The 17,664-nt window shown below is 43.4% G+C and overlaps 3 protein-coding genes across 4 annotated transcripts; 1 reads left to right on the top strand and 2 right to left on the bottom strand.

Moving 5' to 3' along the window:
• Window positions 1-678: 678 nt before the first annotated feature.
• On the bottom strand, window positions 679-7,250 carry LOC133470147 (transmembrane protein 236-like). Its single transcript, XM_061758157.1, has 4 exons — window positions 6,135-7,250; window positions 5,990-6,062; window positions 3,283-3,406; window positions 679-2,129 (listed from the first exon to the last, which is right to left on the bottom strand). The coding sequence occupies exons 1-4, from the start codon at window positions 6,392-6,394 to the stop codon at window positions 1,426-1,428; spliced, it is 1,161 nt and encodes a 386-aa protein (XP_061614141.1). The 5' UTR covers window positions 6,395-7,250; the 3' UTR covers window positions 679-1,425.
• A 70-nt stretch (window positions 7,251-7,320) lies between these two features.
• On the top strand, window positions 7,321-10,869 carry hacd1 (3-hydroxyacyl-CoA dehydratase 1). Its single transcript, XM_061758164.1, has 7 exons — window positions 7,321-7,509; window positions 8,049-8,166; window positions 9,054-9,072; window positions 9,144-9,232; window positions 9,302-9,423; window positions 9,640-9,818; window positions 10,318-10,869. Exons 1-7 carry the CDS (start codon window positions 7,385-7,387, stop codon window positions 10,398-10,400), a joined length of 735 nt encoding a protein of 244 aa, XP_061614148.1. The 5' UTR covers window positions 7,321-7,384; the 3' UTR covers window positions 10,401-10,869.
• A 641-nt stretch (window positions 10,870-11,510) lies between these two features.
• Window positions 11,511-17,082, bottom strand: cdv3 (carnitine deficiency-associated gene expressed in ventricle 3). 2 transcript variants are annotated; one of them, XM_061758167.1, is made up of 5 exons: window positions 16,620-17,082; window positions 14,602-14,678; window positions 14,402-14,529; window positions 13,168-13,330; window positions 11,511-12,690 (listed from the first exon to the last, which is right to left on the bottom strand). In XM_061758167.1, the coding sequence occupies exons 1-5, from the start codon at window positions 16,803-16,805 to the stop codon at window positions 12,561-12,563; spliced, it is 684 nt and encodes a 227-aa protein (XP_061614151.1). In that variant the 5' UTR covers window positions 16,806-17,082; the 3' UTR covers window positions 11,511-12,560. The 2 variants fall into 2 exon arrangements, with proteins under 2 accessions (XP_061614151.1, XP_061614152.1); XM_061758168.1 differs by having other exon boundaries at window positions 14,602-14,675; window positions 16,620-17,081.
• Window positions 17,083-17,664: the final 582 nt, after the last annotated feature.

The following is a 17,664-nucleotide window of genomic DNA, read 5'->3' as shown; positions in this document are numbered from 1 at the left end:
ATCTCACGGGTCAGTTCGACCCAGAATGTGTTTAACCATCCAAAACAACAATAATAATGAATTCAATTAATATTTAGTTCACTCATTTTTGTGAATATTGGAATTCTGACATTATGTGGGTCAATCTGACAAAGGGTGTGTGGTATGAAATAAATATATCTCATTATTTACTCAATTTGAAAATATGTGGATGAAACCTCTTGTTAAATTTGTTTCTTTGGTAAAGCAAGAATGTTCACGGGTCAATGTGACCTACAGTGGGAAGTGTAAACATGTTACGGTTAAACATGCAGCATAAAAAAAATATTTAGTGCAACTATTCACTCACTTTATTTTCCCCATTTTGTTAGTATCAGAAAATCCCAGAAATAAAATCTATACATTTTATGGGTCAATTTGACCCGCAATGTAACAAGAGGGTTAAAAATAGGTCCTTCGCACTTAATTAACACACTCAAGAACAAGAGTATGCTTCCAAAGAGTGGCAAAGAATGTGAGTAAAATGCTGATGTGACAAACTGTGAAGAATGTAGAAGTCCCCCCCACCGCCCGAAAGCCCCCGACTACCCTCTTCGGAGATCTCTGCAGTTTCCAAAGATGACACAAATCAATACAAAAAGAACACAGGAGGAAATCCTGCTTCCTAGTGGGGAAGTGCCATGAAATACTGGCAATAAAGTTACAAATGTGGAATGTATTTAAACATAGGGGCACGCAAAATGAATAAAAAGTACTGGTGAGAAGGCTTCCTTTTTAAATACAAATATTTATTACAAATGGGAAGAGGAAGCTACAAATCCACAAATAAACGTCCCACTCCAATACATTAAAACCCCCCTTTTCCAAAAATAGATTTACAGTAATTGTAATTTTCTCATTTCACAGACGCTGAGGCCATTTGAACTCAGTTGCTAACCAAAACAGCAACACCCTTCAATGCATGTGAACAGTCAAATATGTGTGTAGGTTAAACTGTTTCCATGTGCTAATTTGCAAAACGATCCGCTAGGCTGGGTGAAGATTCCGGTCCATTTTCAAGCGACTGCAGGACTACACTGTCTGAAACGCCATCATGCAGAAACACAAACATCCACCACAACTGGCAACTGCTTGAAATTGTGGAAAAAAATGTATAGCGTGTTAGCAACGATTAGTATTCCAGTGAACTCAGACGCATGTTGTGTTGTTGTGGAGCGACGTGACATTCCTCCAAAAATACCCCCTTTTTATTTTGCCTTTAACTCCAGTTTCTCTGCATTTCTGTGTTTCTCAATTAGTTCTTTTTACTTGTCATAACTGTAATATACTGCACCAAAAATATTCTTCCTCAACCATCTGCAGTTACGAAGAAGAAACAGTCCCTAGTCCACTAGTTGATGAAAGGTGTTAATTTTTCTGTTTTTTTTTTTTTGCGGAGCTGGCGGTTTACAAGTACATCCTCTGTGTGTTGAAGATCCTGAGCTTGGTCATGAAGTTGAAGTAGATGAAGGCCAGGCACACCAGCAGATTCTTCATTAGGTAGAGCAGCGGCGTGACCAAACCGAAGATGGCCAGCAGGCCGGCTCGCACGAACAGGAAGGGCAGGTCCTGGAGGACGACGCCCAGCGAGGACAGCAGCGGGTCGTGGGGCACAACCACCACCCGCAGGCAGGACAGGCAGCAGAAGACGTAAATGGGGGACACCCAGCTCGAGTAGCAAACCAGCGGGTGGAACGCCACCCGAGTCATCTCCGCTGTGTCCATCCAGAACATGAAGCCGTCCACGAACACGTCAGCGCGGGCGTCGCTGGCGCACAGGAACCGCAGTGGGCCCGAGTGGGCCTGCGCCACGTGGGGGCTCGATTCCGGAATGCGTACCGCCCTCCTGGCGTTGTCGGGTATTCCCGGGATGGTGCCGTTGGTCTCCGGTCTACGGCTGGAGCCGTTGTGGGTTCTGTCGCCCCCCCGCTGGCCTGTCGCACCCACCGGCACTGCGGGGGAGCCCACCACCTGCCCTGGGGGCAAACTGGGACCAGCCCTTCCAGGGCCTGTCATTCCGGACCCCTGAACAGTAGGGGCGATGGGGGTGACCTGTTCCACGTGCGTCAGCACTGAGGAGGGGATGTCGGGATCCCTCTCCAGGACGTTATCTGAAGACACAACCGGAACAACTATTACTAAGTGCCAGGATGCTAAATGAGATCAATCCGATCTGTAACAGAATACCCGGAATCTATCCACCTGTGCCTTTTGCACATAACTGTAGCCTCTTTTACTCAAAAAAAATATATATAAAAAAATCACACATTAGCGCTGTAACAGGAGCCCCTGATTTTACTGGGCTGTTCTTGTTTGTTGTTCACCTCTTTAATCCAAGTGGCTTCTTCAGTTCTTGAGGAGAGATATAAGGACATTCTTATTCTCAAATCTCCTTCTCTGTTTAGAGATGGCTTTTCTCGTTTAACAGAGATGGTTTCTTTTACACCTCTTTCAAACATTCCCATCCAGAATTTGGACGTCATTGTCCTCAAAGGAATCTATCTACCTTCTTGAGATACAAATGAACCACTGATTCCGAATGAAGAAGCCTCCTGTCCATGCTGCGCCATGCACCTGTGCAGTGGCTGCTTAGTCTCTCCAATGCCACACAGATATATTACCCCGTATTTATCTTCCTCCCCTTTACACAGAAACCAGTGATGTGGGATATTGCCGCAACTGTGCACAGTATCCCCTCCATCCATTTTATTCAGGTTATCCAGGGTCGGGTCGCAGTCCAGCGACCTAAGCAGGATAGGCCAGACTTCGCTCTCCCAAACTCCTTAATCCAGCTCTTTGAGGGGGAGGGGAGGCTTTGGAGTCATTACCAGGCCAGCCGTGAGACATAGTCCCTCCAGCGTGTCCTCCATCCAGGGGGACCTGTCTGGAAGAACTCTTTGTGTCCAGGAGGCATCCCAATCAGATGCCCATGCCATTCTCCATGCAGAAGAGCAGCGGCTCTACTTTGAACTCCCCGCCCGATCACGGCATCCCGCAATCAGATAACTCGACAAAGTCACCGCAGCAGTTTGGTGAAGTGAAAAAAAAAATACGTGTGGAGAAAATTGCTTTTGACACAACAAGGCGGGAGAAGTTGGTGTCACACTTCTGTCCCACCTCAGAGGCCAGTTCCTGTAATGGTTCTGACACTACCTTGCAGGTAGCTAGCAACTTGTCGACTCAGCACATTTTTACGGCAAACAAAAGCTAAACATTACCATTATTACCCGAACGTGACAGGGAGGCGAGTACACGTAAGCTCACCCTGTCCCGTCAGCCTGCAGTGCCGTATCCTTTCCACCACATCCATGCTAATGAGGGAGAAAAGGATAAGCGACACGGGCAGCTCGGCGAACGTGTCGTGACGCAGCTTGTTGCGGATCTGGACCTGCAAGGAAAAAAAGAAAAAGAAAAAAACAGCGACATGAATACAACTCAAGTAAATTACAGTGGTGCCTTGAGATATTAACTTAATTTGTTTGTTGAACATGCTCATAACTCAAAACATGTGTATCTCAAATCATCTTTCCCCATTGAAATTAATGGAAACGCCATTAATCCGTTCCTGACCCCGAAAAAACCCCAAAGAATTTTGTTTGTGGTTTATAATCAGGAAAAATTGCACTCTATAATATTGTACTTTCTAAAAACAGCAATTACATTTAAATTGACTGTAACGCAATAAATAATTTGTGCATCATGATTTAATGCTGCAATTCAATTCATTGTGCTGCTCTTTCTGCTGCGCTTGTCTTAGCCACCGGGGGCAGTATAATATAGTTATACAGACCCAAATGAAGAAGAATAGTACCTCTACTACTACTGTACATGAGTCAGTACAATGTTGAAATATTGGTAATTTTTTTGTATCATAAAGAATATATGTAAACCGTGACTATTGATGCTAACCCTCAGCATGTCAATCCCATTTTCTATTATATCGCAAAAGCTAGCGGGCCATTCTTAAGGTAATGTTGTTTTGAATACACAATTTTGCTTATTGTGAAGTGAGTTTACTGCCCCCATACAGCGCTTGTATCTCAGGATTGAGAAATGTACCTTTAGTTGTAACAAAGCATTTCAAATGAACAAGAAACCGAAGAAACAAAGGTGGTCTGATGATTTTTCCGTGACTGTGTATTAAAATGAAAAACACTGTAGGCTGTAGATTTTAAACAATCCAATGAAAATATGGCGCTACCTGAGCGTGCCTTGTTCTTTACGCCATCTGAAAACCCCAAAATGTCGTACGTTGGTATCAGTAATTTTTTTATTACCTGTCCGCGACCCACCCAAATTGGCTCCACGGCCCACTTTTGGGTCCCGACCCACCAGTTGAGAATCTCTAAGTGCCATTCAGCTCTCGACATAAGCCTGAGTCAGGACTTGAGAACAAAGCCGAACAAGCGGGAATCAGTGCAGCATTATTTTGTGGGCTTTTTTTTTTTTTTTTACGTCTGATAAGCAGAGGACCAAAAGGTCCGTTCGGGCCACGCAAAGCAGCAAAGCGAGCCCTGGGCCACGGGCCAACCGGGAAGTGAAAATGTGCCTGGTGGACACATGATGTGACAAGAAGCGCAGGAAGAGGAACCCAGCTGCTTATCAGCACCTCCTCCTCCTCACACATGATTCCCCTGAGGACTTTCTTCTCACAAGTCATCACCTTTATCCCGCCAACAGGCCTTAGCTCCATTCTGCCATGACAGCGAACCCCAGGTACGTGCACAAACACTTTTAAGGGCAGGTGCTAAAGCCCAAAAACGGCACCAATCACCAAAATTATTCATACAATTAAGAAAAAAACTGTAGTATATATTTAACTTGAGTATTTATTTCTGTTAACACAATCAACACAGTCAGTAATACAACTATTAACACGTCGGCTTTTTATGATATACATAAATAAGACCAAGATAATTCATTATATAAAAAAATCCACTATTAGTTAACCTATAACCAGTACAACTTAATTGGGAAAAAAAATAGATAGGCGAAGTAAAAATAAACAATTGAGATAATATGGTTGCACAAGTGCACACACCCTCTTATAAATTTTAAGTGCCTCTGATTAACTCCAAATAAATTAAGGTGTGTGCCCCTCAAATAGCAAAACCCTTCGGGTGGCATTGATGAAAGAGAGAGCATTTTGTTTTTAATATTGATGAATGATTGGGGGAGCGGGGGGTGGACTGGAGCAAAAAGGGCATTTTTTCATCCAGGGCGAAAGGGCAGGTGTTTGAGCACGTGCCTGGTAAACCCCCACTACCGCAAAAACCCACAGGTAAATGACACTTCCCGAAAATGCTTAAAATTATCTATATTAATAGTTTAAAAGTATAAATATACCACAAACAACAATCCCAAAAGAGTCAAAATCATTTTACAACATTCACATTTTCTGTTGACATTGTTGCACTTTTACTGGACAAAAAAGCGCTTTTAAATCAAAGGAGCTTATGTGCATAAATAATACAAGTTGTCAGTTGTGCTGAGGCCTTCAACTCAGGGGGAGTAGCTTTGAACCAGATTTGGGTGCAGATTAATCCCTCCTGCTACGTTGGTTTCTTTGGTACGTTAAAAAATGTTCACGGGTCATTGTGACCCGCTGCCTGTTTAATCATTTAAAAATTGACTTGGTATGCAGTTAATATTTAGGGCATAAAAATAGTTTTCATGTGTGTGATGACTGGAAAATTCCACATTAAAAAATACATTTGATCTATTTCCAGACATGCTATCTTAAGATAAAACAGATTGCCAATAGGGGTTGTAAGGTTAATTGAAAAATCTAAATTGCACATACGTGTAAATGATCCTTTGCTTGTATTTGCCTTGCAATTTTGGCTGGCAACCAGTTCATTGTATACCCTGCTTCTCTAGCTCAAAAATCAGCTGGCATAGGCTCCCGCCGACCCGTGACCCCAATAAGGACAAGCTCTATAGAAATTGAATGGATGGACATTTGTGGTACCTCCGAGCTGGCGATGAGAAAGGCAAAGCAGGGCATCGTGGAGAGGATCACAAACACGAGGGCCACGGGCCTCCTGGACGGAAAGACACATAAATGAGGTCAGGAAGACCAAGATGGCAATTTTCTCTGCGACGGCACCGCTCACCACTTCTTCCTCCCGACCAGGAATCTCTTCTTGGCGAACACCATGTACTTGAGGGGCACCCAGACCAGGAGGGTGGCGGACGTGACGTAGGCCACCGACGAGGCCACGATGAGCCAGTAGGCCCCGCCGGTGCCCCCCTCACCTTGGACCTTGGCCACGATGGCGGCGAAGCGTTGCATGATCACAAAGAGCGGCACGCACAGGCCGGCAAACTGCAGCGCCTCGCACACCACCAACTTCAGTGTCCGGCCCGAGCCCATGCTGTGAGGACACCGGGGTGTGAGACCCAGGGGGGCGGCGAGCGGTCCCCACCATTGTCCGCCCTGCCCCAACACCAGTATGTTCCACACAGCACCGGCCTAAAACTGCTTACACCACAATCGCCATTGTGTGCCCGGTAAACAAAGCTTGACAAGGATGTGGACTGTCTGTTAACTTTAGTGGGGTACACACGTACCGATTTTTAGCAAAGGCCCGATTGTCTGATGTCTCTGAAAGATCATCCCTCGCGATTATCCTGTGGTCTGAAGTGTGTTAAGAGTGATTTTAAATCAGCTTGGAAACCAGTCCGGGCAAACAATCGTAAATGTTAAACCGGTTAAAGATTGAAAACAATACGAGCAATTGGGCGGAATTTGTGTCTCAGTCCCGATTAAATTCACCAAAGGCCAGAGTGATTTTTCCGCTATTCGCAGAGGATAGGGACCGGTCCCGACCGTGAATAGTGAATATCTGGAAATAGTTGACGCTTATTATAAATTAGATGAAAAAAAATCCCTAAAAAATGCTATTAACAGGGGCTAGGGTTAAAAAAAAAGTCTGCGAATGCTGAACTACAAAAATGCGGGAGTCCGCTGTATGTGAAAGTCTGTCTTATACTGCCCCCTGGTGGTCAAAGCGCGCGCACCAGCTTGAGCGGCACAATTGAAGGAGAAAGTGCGTAAAAAATATTTAATTCTTATTAAATGTCATTACTGAATTATTTTTTATTTTTATTTATTTATTTATTTAAATCAAGGGTAATATTATAGAGTGCATTTTGATCATAAAAAAAAACCCATTGCATTTTAGCATTGGACTTTGGAGGTTCCACTTTCCCACCAGGTGGCAGCACACTCGTTTGTCGTGCCCGACCCCCCTTTATTGAGAGCACGCCCCCTCCCCCACGCCTCCCTCCAGCTGTCATCTAACTTCCCAGAGCCCCGAGGGACCCGCCCCCGGCACCACTCCACCCCTGCCCGGGCACCAGCATGGCGTCCAGCGACGAGGACGGCGTCGCGGCGTCGGACGAGAAGGAAAACAACAACAAGAAAGGCGTCAAAGGCACTGTGGCCACCGCGTGGCTCACCTTCTACAACATCGCCATGACGGCCGGGTAGGTGAGCCCGTCGGAATGAATGGAGCGCCGCTGCGTGTCCAAATAGGGCCGAGCGGGGGGGGGGGGGCAAGTGTGAAGGGCCGCGGGGGTTGCTGGTGTAAGTTTAGACGGCGACGGCGACACGGGAAATGCTCAACGGGCACTTTTGGGTTTTATTTTCTTTTAAACTCCGATTACAAACGTGTGTCACCCTTACACATGTCGGAAATACAGCCATTATTATTAATGATGATGATAGAAAAAAAAAAAAAAAAACATCATTCTACCCAACCCCTAATCTAAATTGTTTTTCTTATGTCTTGTTAATGCTGAAGTGCTTGACAGTTATTTTAACTCTGCTATTATTAAATCTGATATTACAGAACGGACTTATTTACAAGTAACGAAAATCTTCATTTAAGCTATACATACTACATACATTGCAGAGTGTAACACAGTACTGACAGATCTTGCTTATTGTCCTTTTTAAAAAAAAAAAATAATCTAAAACAGATTAACTTAATTTGAATTTTTGTATTTTTTATTGTTGCTCTCAGGTGGTTGGTCCTGGCCATGGCGATGATGCGCTTCTATATGCAGAAAGGCACACACAAGGGCCTGTACAGAAGTATAGCCAGGACCCTCAAGTTCTTCCAGACTTTTGCTTTAGTCGAGGTAAGAGTTTTGTGGCAGTACACTGGTGCCTCGAGATAAGAATGACCCGACTAACAATTTGTATCGAGATTTTTGTGCTTTGACTTGCAAGCAAGAATTTGCCTTAAGATCGCCAGCGATGATAGCGGTGAACTTCATAACAAGCAGCAGCTGGGGAGGTAGTCAACAGTTCTTTGAAAGGAGGCTTCAAGCGGTTTATTGCCACTCCCAGCTGAAGTTTATGGTCAAACTAAACATAAAACAAACATAATTAAACCACAACCACCACATAGCTTTGCCTTGGATGAGTCCGTTTAGCTTAATGCTAACAAACAATGCAAAACGACATAGACGGGCTAAAGAATAACATCGGTATCGCTGTGACCCTGTATGGCGATAACCCTGCAAGCAATGGCTGTTTGAACACAAACAGTGCAGCAACTGATGTAGGCAGACAATATAACAATACACAGGTATATGTATTTTTTGTACTGCCCCCAGGTGGCCAAGGCGCGCACATGACAATGTCCTTTGAATTGAAGCAAAAAAAAAAAAAAAGTGTCAAAAACTGTTTACATTCTATGCAATTACAAAATTACACTATAGATTTTGAAAAATCATGTTTTTGTATTTATGGATGATTTAAAAACATTCAAAGACCTCCAGATTATTATTATTTTTTTTAATATAATTTGTACCAAAAGTAACACTAATTATTAGCAATTGCACTTATGGGCTTCTTATTCTCATGTTTTTGTGGTAATGGAACGATTTCAAATACAGTTTTTGGTACTATTTGTATAAAAGTAATGCACAATAATTAGTAAATACATTTAATAATGGAACTTTCCTGTCAAATCTTGAGAATACAATCCTTACTAATTACTTTGATGTATTTTCTCTTCCAGGTGGGACACTGCGCCATCGGTACGTGACGCCTTTAATCTAGGTCGCTTTGCGCCTTAAATGTCCGCCCTAAATAATTGCTGTCGCCGCAGGCCTGGTTAGGACATCGGTGATCGTCACCGGGGTGCAAGTGAGCTCGCGCATCTTCATGGTGTGGTTCGTCACCAACAGCATCAGACAGGTAAGAAAACACCAAGAAAAGCTGCCAGTCTGAAATCGAGGACTCACTCTGGGCCTGCCCTTAATGAAGATCCAGAACGAAGGGAGCGTGGTCCTCTTTCTGGTGGTGTGGACCCTGACGGAGATCACCAGATATTCCTACTACACCTTCAACCTGCTCCACCACCTGCCGTACTTCATCAAATGGGCCAGGTGGAGGCTCCGTTGCACGGCTAGCCACTCTATGCTAACATGGTGCTGTGACAACACTCATACTTTGAAACTTTAACACTTTGGTGTGAATTCAAACAGACCTGTTTTCCCCCTGGAGTTAACTGCTGAGCCCATCGCAACTTATTTGCAAACCAAAACAGCAGCATGTAAACTGGGTGGCTCAAGAAAAGGTGTACCAAACGTGCTTGTGTGCAGATACACCCTGTTCATCGTGCTGTACCCGCTGGGCGTGGTGGGCGAGCTGCTGACCATCCACTCGGCGCTGCCGTTCGTGCGCCGCTCGGGCATGTACTCCATGAGGCTCCCCAATAAGTACAACGTGTCCTTCGACTACTACTACTGTCTGGTGGTCATCATGCTATCTTACATCCCCTGTAAGTTCACCGCCCCAAAAAACATAAATAAATGCACCAGAGCTCTAACCGAACATCCTTTGGCTTTCACACAGAACACTCCATTTTTTTTTTTTTTTTCATTTTCACACAGTGACGCGGCATTCTACAGTTATGTAAAATACACAACGGGACAGTTGCTTTCAACATAAACAAGCCTTTGTCTTTCACACAGAACACAGCAAACGAAAACTAATGCCGTAACTGTGAGCTTTTACACACTGATGTTTTTTTAGTGTACGAAATGTACTTACTGTCGCCGATGCACTTTTTAGCGGTTTATTGAATGCTGGGAGAAAAGTAAAACATGAGTACACTCACACGAGAGCTGCTGTCGGCCACAGCTCACGCCCAAACACTCACATGCAGACTCGACAATGTCAGATTTTCACCACTTGCTGCGAGGTCGGCAATGTCTCCCGTGCCATAAACCACGGTTCGCTGTGTTACAACACTGACTTGTCTTTGTTGTTGTGTGCAGTGTTCCCTCAGCTCTTCTTCCACATGCTGCGGCAGAGGAGGAGGGTGCTCCACGGCGAGGTCATCGTGGAGAAGGACGACTAGTCGGAACCAGCCTGATCGTCGTCATCATCAGCTGCCAACGCCACACATCTGACAAAAGCGCGGGAGGATGCGGAATTGCTTACGTTTACTATCTGTGCGCTGCGCAGGAGACGGCAGCCTTAAAGAGACGTGGAGGAGGAACTGATTGTATCAGTGTCCCAGCTAATTGACAAGAAAACAGGAAAGCTAAAAATAAAACAAAACAATAAATCTCCATGTAGACAACGCTTTTTGTGGATGTTTGTTTGAGGGAAAACAACATTTTGTCTGCATTCTTTGACGATGTTTACCTGTAAGTATGTGTGTATGTTTGCTACTTCGATTCCCTCCAAACAAAAAGGTGCTATTGTGAGACTGTTGATTGATGTTCAATCAACTTGTGCTAAAAGGAGCAAGAGGCTTCAATTTAAAGGAGCAGGGAAAAGGAATGTGAAATCGTGCAGAAATCAATAAACAATTCGATATATAATATTCAGAGTTTTGTGATCACCTTCGCACCGACGCTTTAAAAGTGGAACGTAAAGCCTTCTCTAATGTTGCACTACAAGTTTGCGGTTTTCAAGTTCTCAAAATCTAGGGGGAAAAAAACAAACTATTGGGATAAAAATGTATTTCAGATTTATTATTATTTTTTAAATACATTTTTTAATTTTCAAACACATCCCTTATGTTGCAGGTCAAATTGACCTGTTTTCAAGTTTAGTAAAAAAGTATATTAAAAAAAAAAAAAGAAATAAAAAGTCTAAAAAAAACCCATTGAGAAATAAAGGTATCGGGTACTCGTGAAGGGTCCCGGTAACAGTCATCGATACTTAAAAGCTGAACTTAAGTCATTTGTGTTGTTTCTATATTGATTAAATGTGTTTGACGGTGCTGGAAACGTGCAAAGATTACAATTTAGTCCTGAATTGTTCATATAATTAGGAATCGTCCCGACATACAACACCAACTTATACTGCTAGCGCTGCACGTAGTGTTTTTCCATTTGATTGTTTTATATTGACGGTAAAAGTGTTTTCATACAAATATTTACTGTAGTTTTGAAATGACTACTGCGTTCGCATAAATTACAGTATTTTGAAGCTAGAAGTCCACTCACACACAAACAAGTTCATGATTAGCACTTTTATTTGACAAGTTGGGTCTCGTCGTCTTCAAACATTTTCTACTTCCACTGCACGCACACAAGTATCCAAGCACTTTACTCATTTTTATTAAACTGACCCCTCCCCTTTCAAAAAAAGAGACACTTATTCCTCATCAATTAACTTTGAAAACTGCAATGACTGCGATAACTCAATTGCCAGTTCATTTTGAATTATGAAAGCCATCACTTGAAATTAGCTGGAGAAAAATGCATTTAAATGGTTATTACTTTGTAGGTGTCAAACATAAGGGAAGTGCCATTCAAGCCAGCGTTGATCTAAGAATGATAATGAAATGGCTGAAAACTAAACAGCTGATATGAGAAACGGTTGAAATCTTCCAAACTACATTTTTTTTCCTTCTTCCTTTCGTGGTGAGTTCAAGTATATATACATATATAGCGCTTCCGACGAGCAGCGAGTTCTCCTGGGATGACCGAGCCGTTTGAATCCGTAAGGCCACTTTATTAGGGAAAGGTACAAGTCTCTGTGGTGACTGTTTGCACACGAATCACCCCGACAGCTCGTATCCCATTCATCGCAACACGAGCAGGATTTATTGGGGGGACGAAACAGAGAGTCCACGTGGTCGAGGTAGTGTTCCCGCCCCCACCCACCCCTGAAAGCCCAAACGCACCCCACCATGCCCCGCGTGTGTGTGTGTGATACAGCGCAGAAAAATAGATGTTTTCCCCCCACACAAGTTTGTAAAATCATCTCAATGAAGTCCAGAGAGAGACACACGTGGCCCACAAGGTCCTCACCTTCCTGTCGCCGCCACAAGCTTGTTTGGAGTTGATTAGTCCCACGCTCAAGAGCTCCCCTCTTCCCAACCACGCCAACATTAGGTGTGATGATTTAAATGTGTGTTGGTGGTGAGTGCAGTACTACTAGCAGCTGCAACGTTTAGCCACTTGCTTCCTTCCTCCTCATCGGGCAGTGGTTAGTTGGTTGGTTGGTTGGTTGGTGGGGGTGTGCCAAATGGCGGCTGCGGCGGTGGCGTGGTGCGCATGCCTTACTTGTCCCCCAGGACAGCGTACTGGTTGTCCAGCTGCAGGTGCTGCACAGCGGCGCTGGCGTTGCCGTCCTCTCGGCCACGGCCCTTGTGTTTCACCACCTCAAACGTCTTTTCCATCTCGCGATCCCTGGCGGCAAGCAGACAAAATTACTTATAAAATGGCAGCCGTGATTTATCAGTCTTTTTAAAAAAAAAAAAAAAAAAAAAAAAGCTCCTCCTCTCCCGCTTTTTGGTCAGAAAGTGTCATTTTTGGTGAAACCAACTTATATCCTATTCCTGATTTTTTAAAAATAAATAAATGAAAAATAAAAAGCAAAGAAAATGCTAGAAAAACTTTCTGGTGAAAGAAGAGTCTACTCTTTGTTTTGGTAGGTTCATTTGGTGAGCAGAAACTGCTTATTGGTATTATTTTTCTATTTATTCAGACATTTTTCGGCAAATATAACTGGCATCAATTATTCACAGATTTTTTTCTATTAGCGGTCAGGTGCGGTCATGCCTTCTGTAAACGAGTGGTGCTCCCATTATGAGTGACACACGACACCGAGCAATGATTGTGTCACCGGTGTGTGGGAAGCCGACCAATCCCCGTGCTTGGACTTACTTGCGCGTCTCCACGTGCTTGCCGGTGGCCATCAAAGAGGGGAACTGGGCGTCACTGAAGATCTCAGGGGGTCCCTGGTTGTGGCCTCGTTTGGACGAGGTGAGGCGAGCCCCCGGGGGACGGTAGACGCCCGCCGGCTTCGACTCCGGCGTCTCCACGTCCTCTGCGGAGAAGGAAGGAAAATAATCGGCCGCTATCATTTTGGATCTTTGGTAAGTAGGGCTGAAATGATTAATCGATTAACTTGAAGTGTTCATTAAAAAAAAAAAAAAAAAAAAAAAAAAAAAAAAAAGGTTTAGGTAAAACCTCTGCCTTGAAAATTCACAGTGACCCTAAACTCAAAACGCAGACTGGCTAAAGGTTAACTCGTTGACACCCAGCCACTAACCGAACTCCCAACAGACAAATGCTACGCTGGTCACTTACCATGCCAGGCCCCACCTTTTAAAACCACACAAACTCAAAGTCACAGATAATTTCGTGTGGAACGTGAGGGTGGCGACCCCAAGTGGACAACAGTAATACCTGCATCTCACATGCAATAATGCATAATATATTTTCATCCCATTACTCGATTAATCGATGGATGGTAGTATACGTGATGGTAAAACTATTCAATAGCTGCAGCTAGGTATGGGCCGGTTGCGGGTTTCAAGGTATACCGTGGGCAAAAATTTGCTGCTTTGAAAAGGGATAATATCGGCAAATTAAATGAGCCAGCTGATTAATTGGTCGAGCCCTAATTAATATATTAAAATAACGCATTCTTGAGATTAACGTTTCCCACCAGCTACGAGAGTCAGTTTGTCTACAATTGGTAAACTAGAAATAAATACTATAGACTTGCTACCGAGGCAAATAAGAGCAGCTCATTTCCAGTCTGGCGTTATTTCACAAACTGGCGAAGAGCAGAGAAGTATCTACTCATTTTCTGAGAAAGAAATACTTTAACTGTTGTACTACATTTAGATTTTATTTAGACTAATTAAAATGTTCACTTGCTTTTTATATTTACTAATGTATCAAATGTTGTTTCACAATATAATCAATTTAATTTAATGGAAAAATATTATTTACCTCAACATTTGAAAATAGTGCATTTTAAAGTTGCAATTGCAATACCCTGGCACCATGACACGAGAATATTTTTGCTCAAGGTTATCGTACCATCAGAATCTGATAGCAGCCCATGCTTAGCTGAAGCCCATTTGGTAAGTGAAGGGTTAGTACTCACCAACCGGCGCAGGAACAGAAGTGGACTTGTTCCAAGGGCCGGACATTTTGTCACCACCTGCGACAATGAGGACATCCCCATCCTCATCCTGCTCTTCGTCATCATACTCCTCTTCGTCCTTCTCTTCACTTGGGAAAACAAACAACAACTGATATTATTGGCACGTTTGTGCACTTTCGAGGTGACGCTTTCATCCTCACGTTATCTGCAACGCTTGGAGCCTCAGGCCGCTGTAGTCCACCTCTTTCTGCTCAAACTCCTTCCACTCCTCGTCCTCCTGGCCGGAAGGGGATACAGACCACTCAAAATGCGGCACCGCACTAACACGACGTCATCAATACAGAGGGACCCAAGCGTGCATAACACAGCTTGCGCAGCGGCCTAAGACTACTTATTATCACGTTCAGTTAACACTGTACTTCCTGTTTTTTGTTTGTTTTAGATGTTTTTCATACTTTACTTACAGCATTAGCGTAGGTAGGCAATAGACATAAAATGTCTACACCCCCCCTATTCAAATGCCAGGTTTTTGTCCATCCATCCATTTTCTGTACCGCTTTATCCTCACAAGGGTTGCGGTCGTGCTGGAGCCTATCCCAGCTATCTTCGGGCAAGAGGCGGGGTACACGTTGAACTGGTCGCCAGCCAATCGCAGGGCACATATAAACAAACAACCATTCGCGTACACATCCACACCTAAGGGCAATTTAGAGTCTCCAATCAACCTCCTTGAAGGTTTGGTGGACATGGGAGGAGACCGGAGAGCCCGGAGAAAACCCACGCAGGCAGGGGGAGAACATGCAAACTCCACACAGGAGGGGCCGGGATTTGAAACCCGGTCCTCAGAACTGTGAGACAGATGTGCTAACCAGTCGGCCAGGTTTTTGTGATATAAAAAAATGAAACCAAGATAATTTCAAACCTTTATCCACCATCGTAAAACATATAACCTGTAAAACTTAGGTGAAACATTTTTTTTGAGAGGGGAAGTAAAAATAAAAATTTGCCCTTTTAGTAGCTATTGTAAATCGATGAATCAACAAACTACTCCTCTCCTCAGGCTCTTGACACCTCAGCATCTTCATCTTCACTGCACCCCATCTCCTGCTCATCTGTCCCAAGGAATCCCTCAGGGCTCAGTGCTTGGTCCTCTTCTGGTCATCCTTTACAAAGTAACCCTCGGGAACCAAAATCCGTCGCCATGGCCTCCATTTATACTGCTATGCTGATGAAGTCCAGATTTACATATCCACCAAATTAATCCTCCTCTCCCTATTCCACTCTAACCAGTTGCCTCACTGACATCAGATCCTGGATGAAAACCAACATTCATCAACTCAACTGCAATAAATCCAATATGTTAATCATTGTTCCCAAATCTCTCACCAAACACACCAAAAAATTCAGCTTCTCCTCTGACAACACTAGGGCGACCTAGGGTCGATATTAGCCCTTTTTTAATACACATTAACATAAAAAACAATGAAATTCAAACAAACAAACAACAAAATCGGCCCATTTGACGCTGTTGTAAAGTTTAACAAATGCTAAAGGAGAAAGTATTGTAAAACAGTCAAATATTGGGCCTGTAATTTATATACTTATTGTTGAAAGCGTAAACGAACCAAATAAGTTATTTTATTCATGGATGTTTTGTGTGTGTTTTTTAATCGGTATGAAATTGGATTAATCGGTCATTGGAACTTTATTCTGCCATATATCGGAATCTGCCTCAAATAATTCTTACTGGTCACGCCTTACCAATTCGTTTTTCACGTTCCGACTTCCGTAGAAACTCGGGTTAGATCGCCGCTGTAGGAATGTAACAGTCGTAAAACGAGGACCCCTGTCCCTGTGTACCGACGTACTAGTGGGGAGACTAACCCAACTAAAATGGCGGCGACTCGCCCTCCCTTTTCCCTTTTCGGTGATTAAAAAAAACCCAATTTGATACGTTAGTTTGACGCTAAACTAATAATAATTAAGGCCCAGGTGCCTCCTTGGAGTTTTTCAACGTGTCAGCTAAAGAAGCTAAGAACTAAGAGATGGTTAGCCGCCGGTCGTCACATGAGCCGGGAGGAGCATATGCTAGATAGCTAGTGGCCATTTCTTCCCAAATTGACTCCTTACAAGTTAATTTCTCACCATTTTAGGTGTCAACGAGAAGGTTTGAATGGCTCGTTATAGTTATTTACAGACAATGACTCGACCACGTTACCTTTTCCATGTTGGCATCCAGACCGTCGCCTTTCGACGACTTTTCATTCTCCTTCTTGGTCTTTTTCAGGCCCATCGACGTCGAGGTGGCGACGGACTCCTTGGCCTTGCCCTTGTCTTTCTTCTTCTTCTTGTCCCGTTTGGCAAAGAAGTCGTCCAGGCTCTTCTCGCTTGACACGTCCGCCATTTTCAAAAGAGAGCTAGCTTTTTTTTCCAGCAATGACACACGCCGAGAGGGGGCGAAAAGTGGTTCTCGTGTGGGGGAAAGCGTAAGGAGAAGCACGGTGGCCACTACTAAACGGTCATTCGGCGTTCACTTGGGCCCCTTTCGGGTCGTTTCACCTCCGTTAAAGGCTGATTTAAAAAAAATGTTCGGCTGAGTTCTCTGTGTGAGCCGTCAGCTATCCTGTCAAGTGTGCCATGCACCGCACAGGAAATCTGACAAATCAGCATCGTCACCCGGTAGTAGATGGACATGAACCCGGAAGAGTTACGAGTTTATTAAAACTGTCTTCAATAATATTTGTTAACATTTTACTTTACCACTGTTCACGTCTTAACTTATATTTAAATATTACCTGTGATAATAAAATAACTAATAATGTGCGTTTGTTAAATAAACTGGTGTGAACTCACGTTTACGATGGAGTTCCGTTTCTACCGACGACGTAATCCGAATTTCTACCTAGTCTGAACGAGCCGCAGTTTGTTTTGACATTTTGCAATTATTAAAATCCTTGAAACACTGGTACACTTATTCTGGAAATGTCCCAACACAAACAAATTCTGTAAAGATGTATCCCGGTTTATTATTGATAATGTTGCCTTCACTCTTCATTCAAAAGCATTTATTGTTTGGTGTCTTCAATAATAGCTAAACAAGTTTTTGTTAAAAATGTAATTATTATTATTGCAAAATTTGCTATCCACAAGTCAAAGTTTTTTTTTTTCATTAAATACCTCTTTTTTATTTTGGAGAAGGAACGTAAAATTATTCACGAGTACAATATTTTACTCTAAAAACATAAAATCGGTTAAAAGTTATT

This window comes from Phyllopteryx taeniolatus, chromosome 20 (assembly GCF_024500385.1).
Source record: "Phyllopteryx taeniolatus isolate TA_2022b chromosome 20, UOR_Ptae_1.2, whole genome shotgun sequence".
Classification (NCBI taxonomy): Eukaryota; Metazoa; Chordata; class Actinopteri; order Syngnathiformes; family Syngnathidae; genus Phyllopteryx; species Phyllopteryx taeniolatus.
Note: the sequence above shows the minus strand (reverse complement) of the source record. Positions and strands in the feature narration are given on the sequence as shown.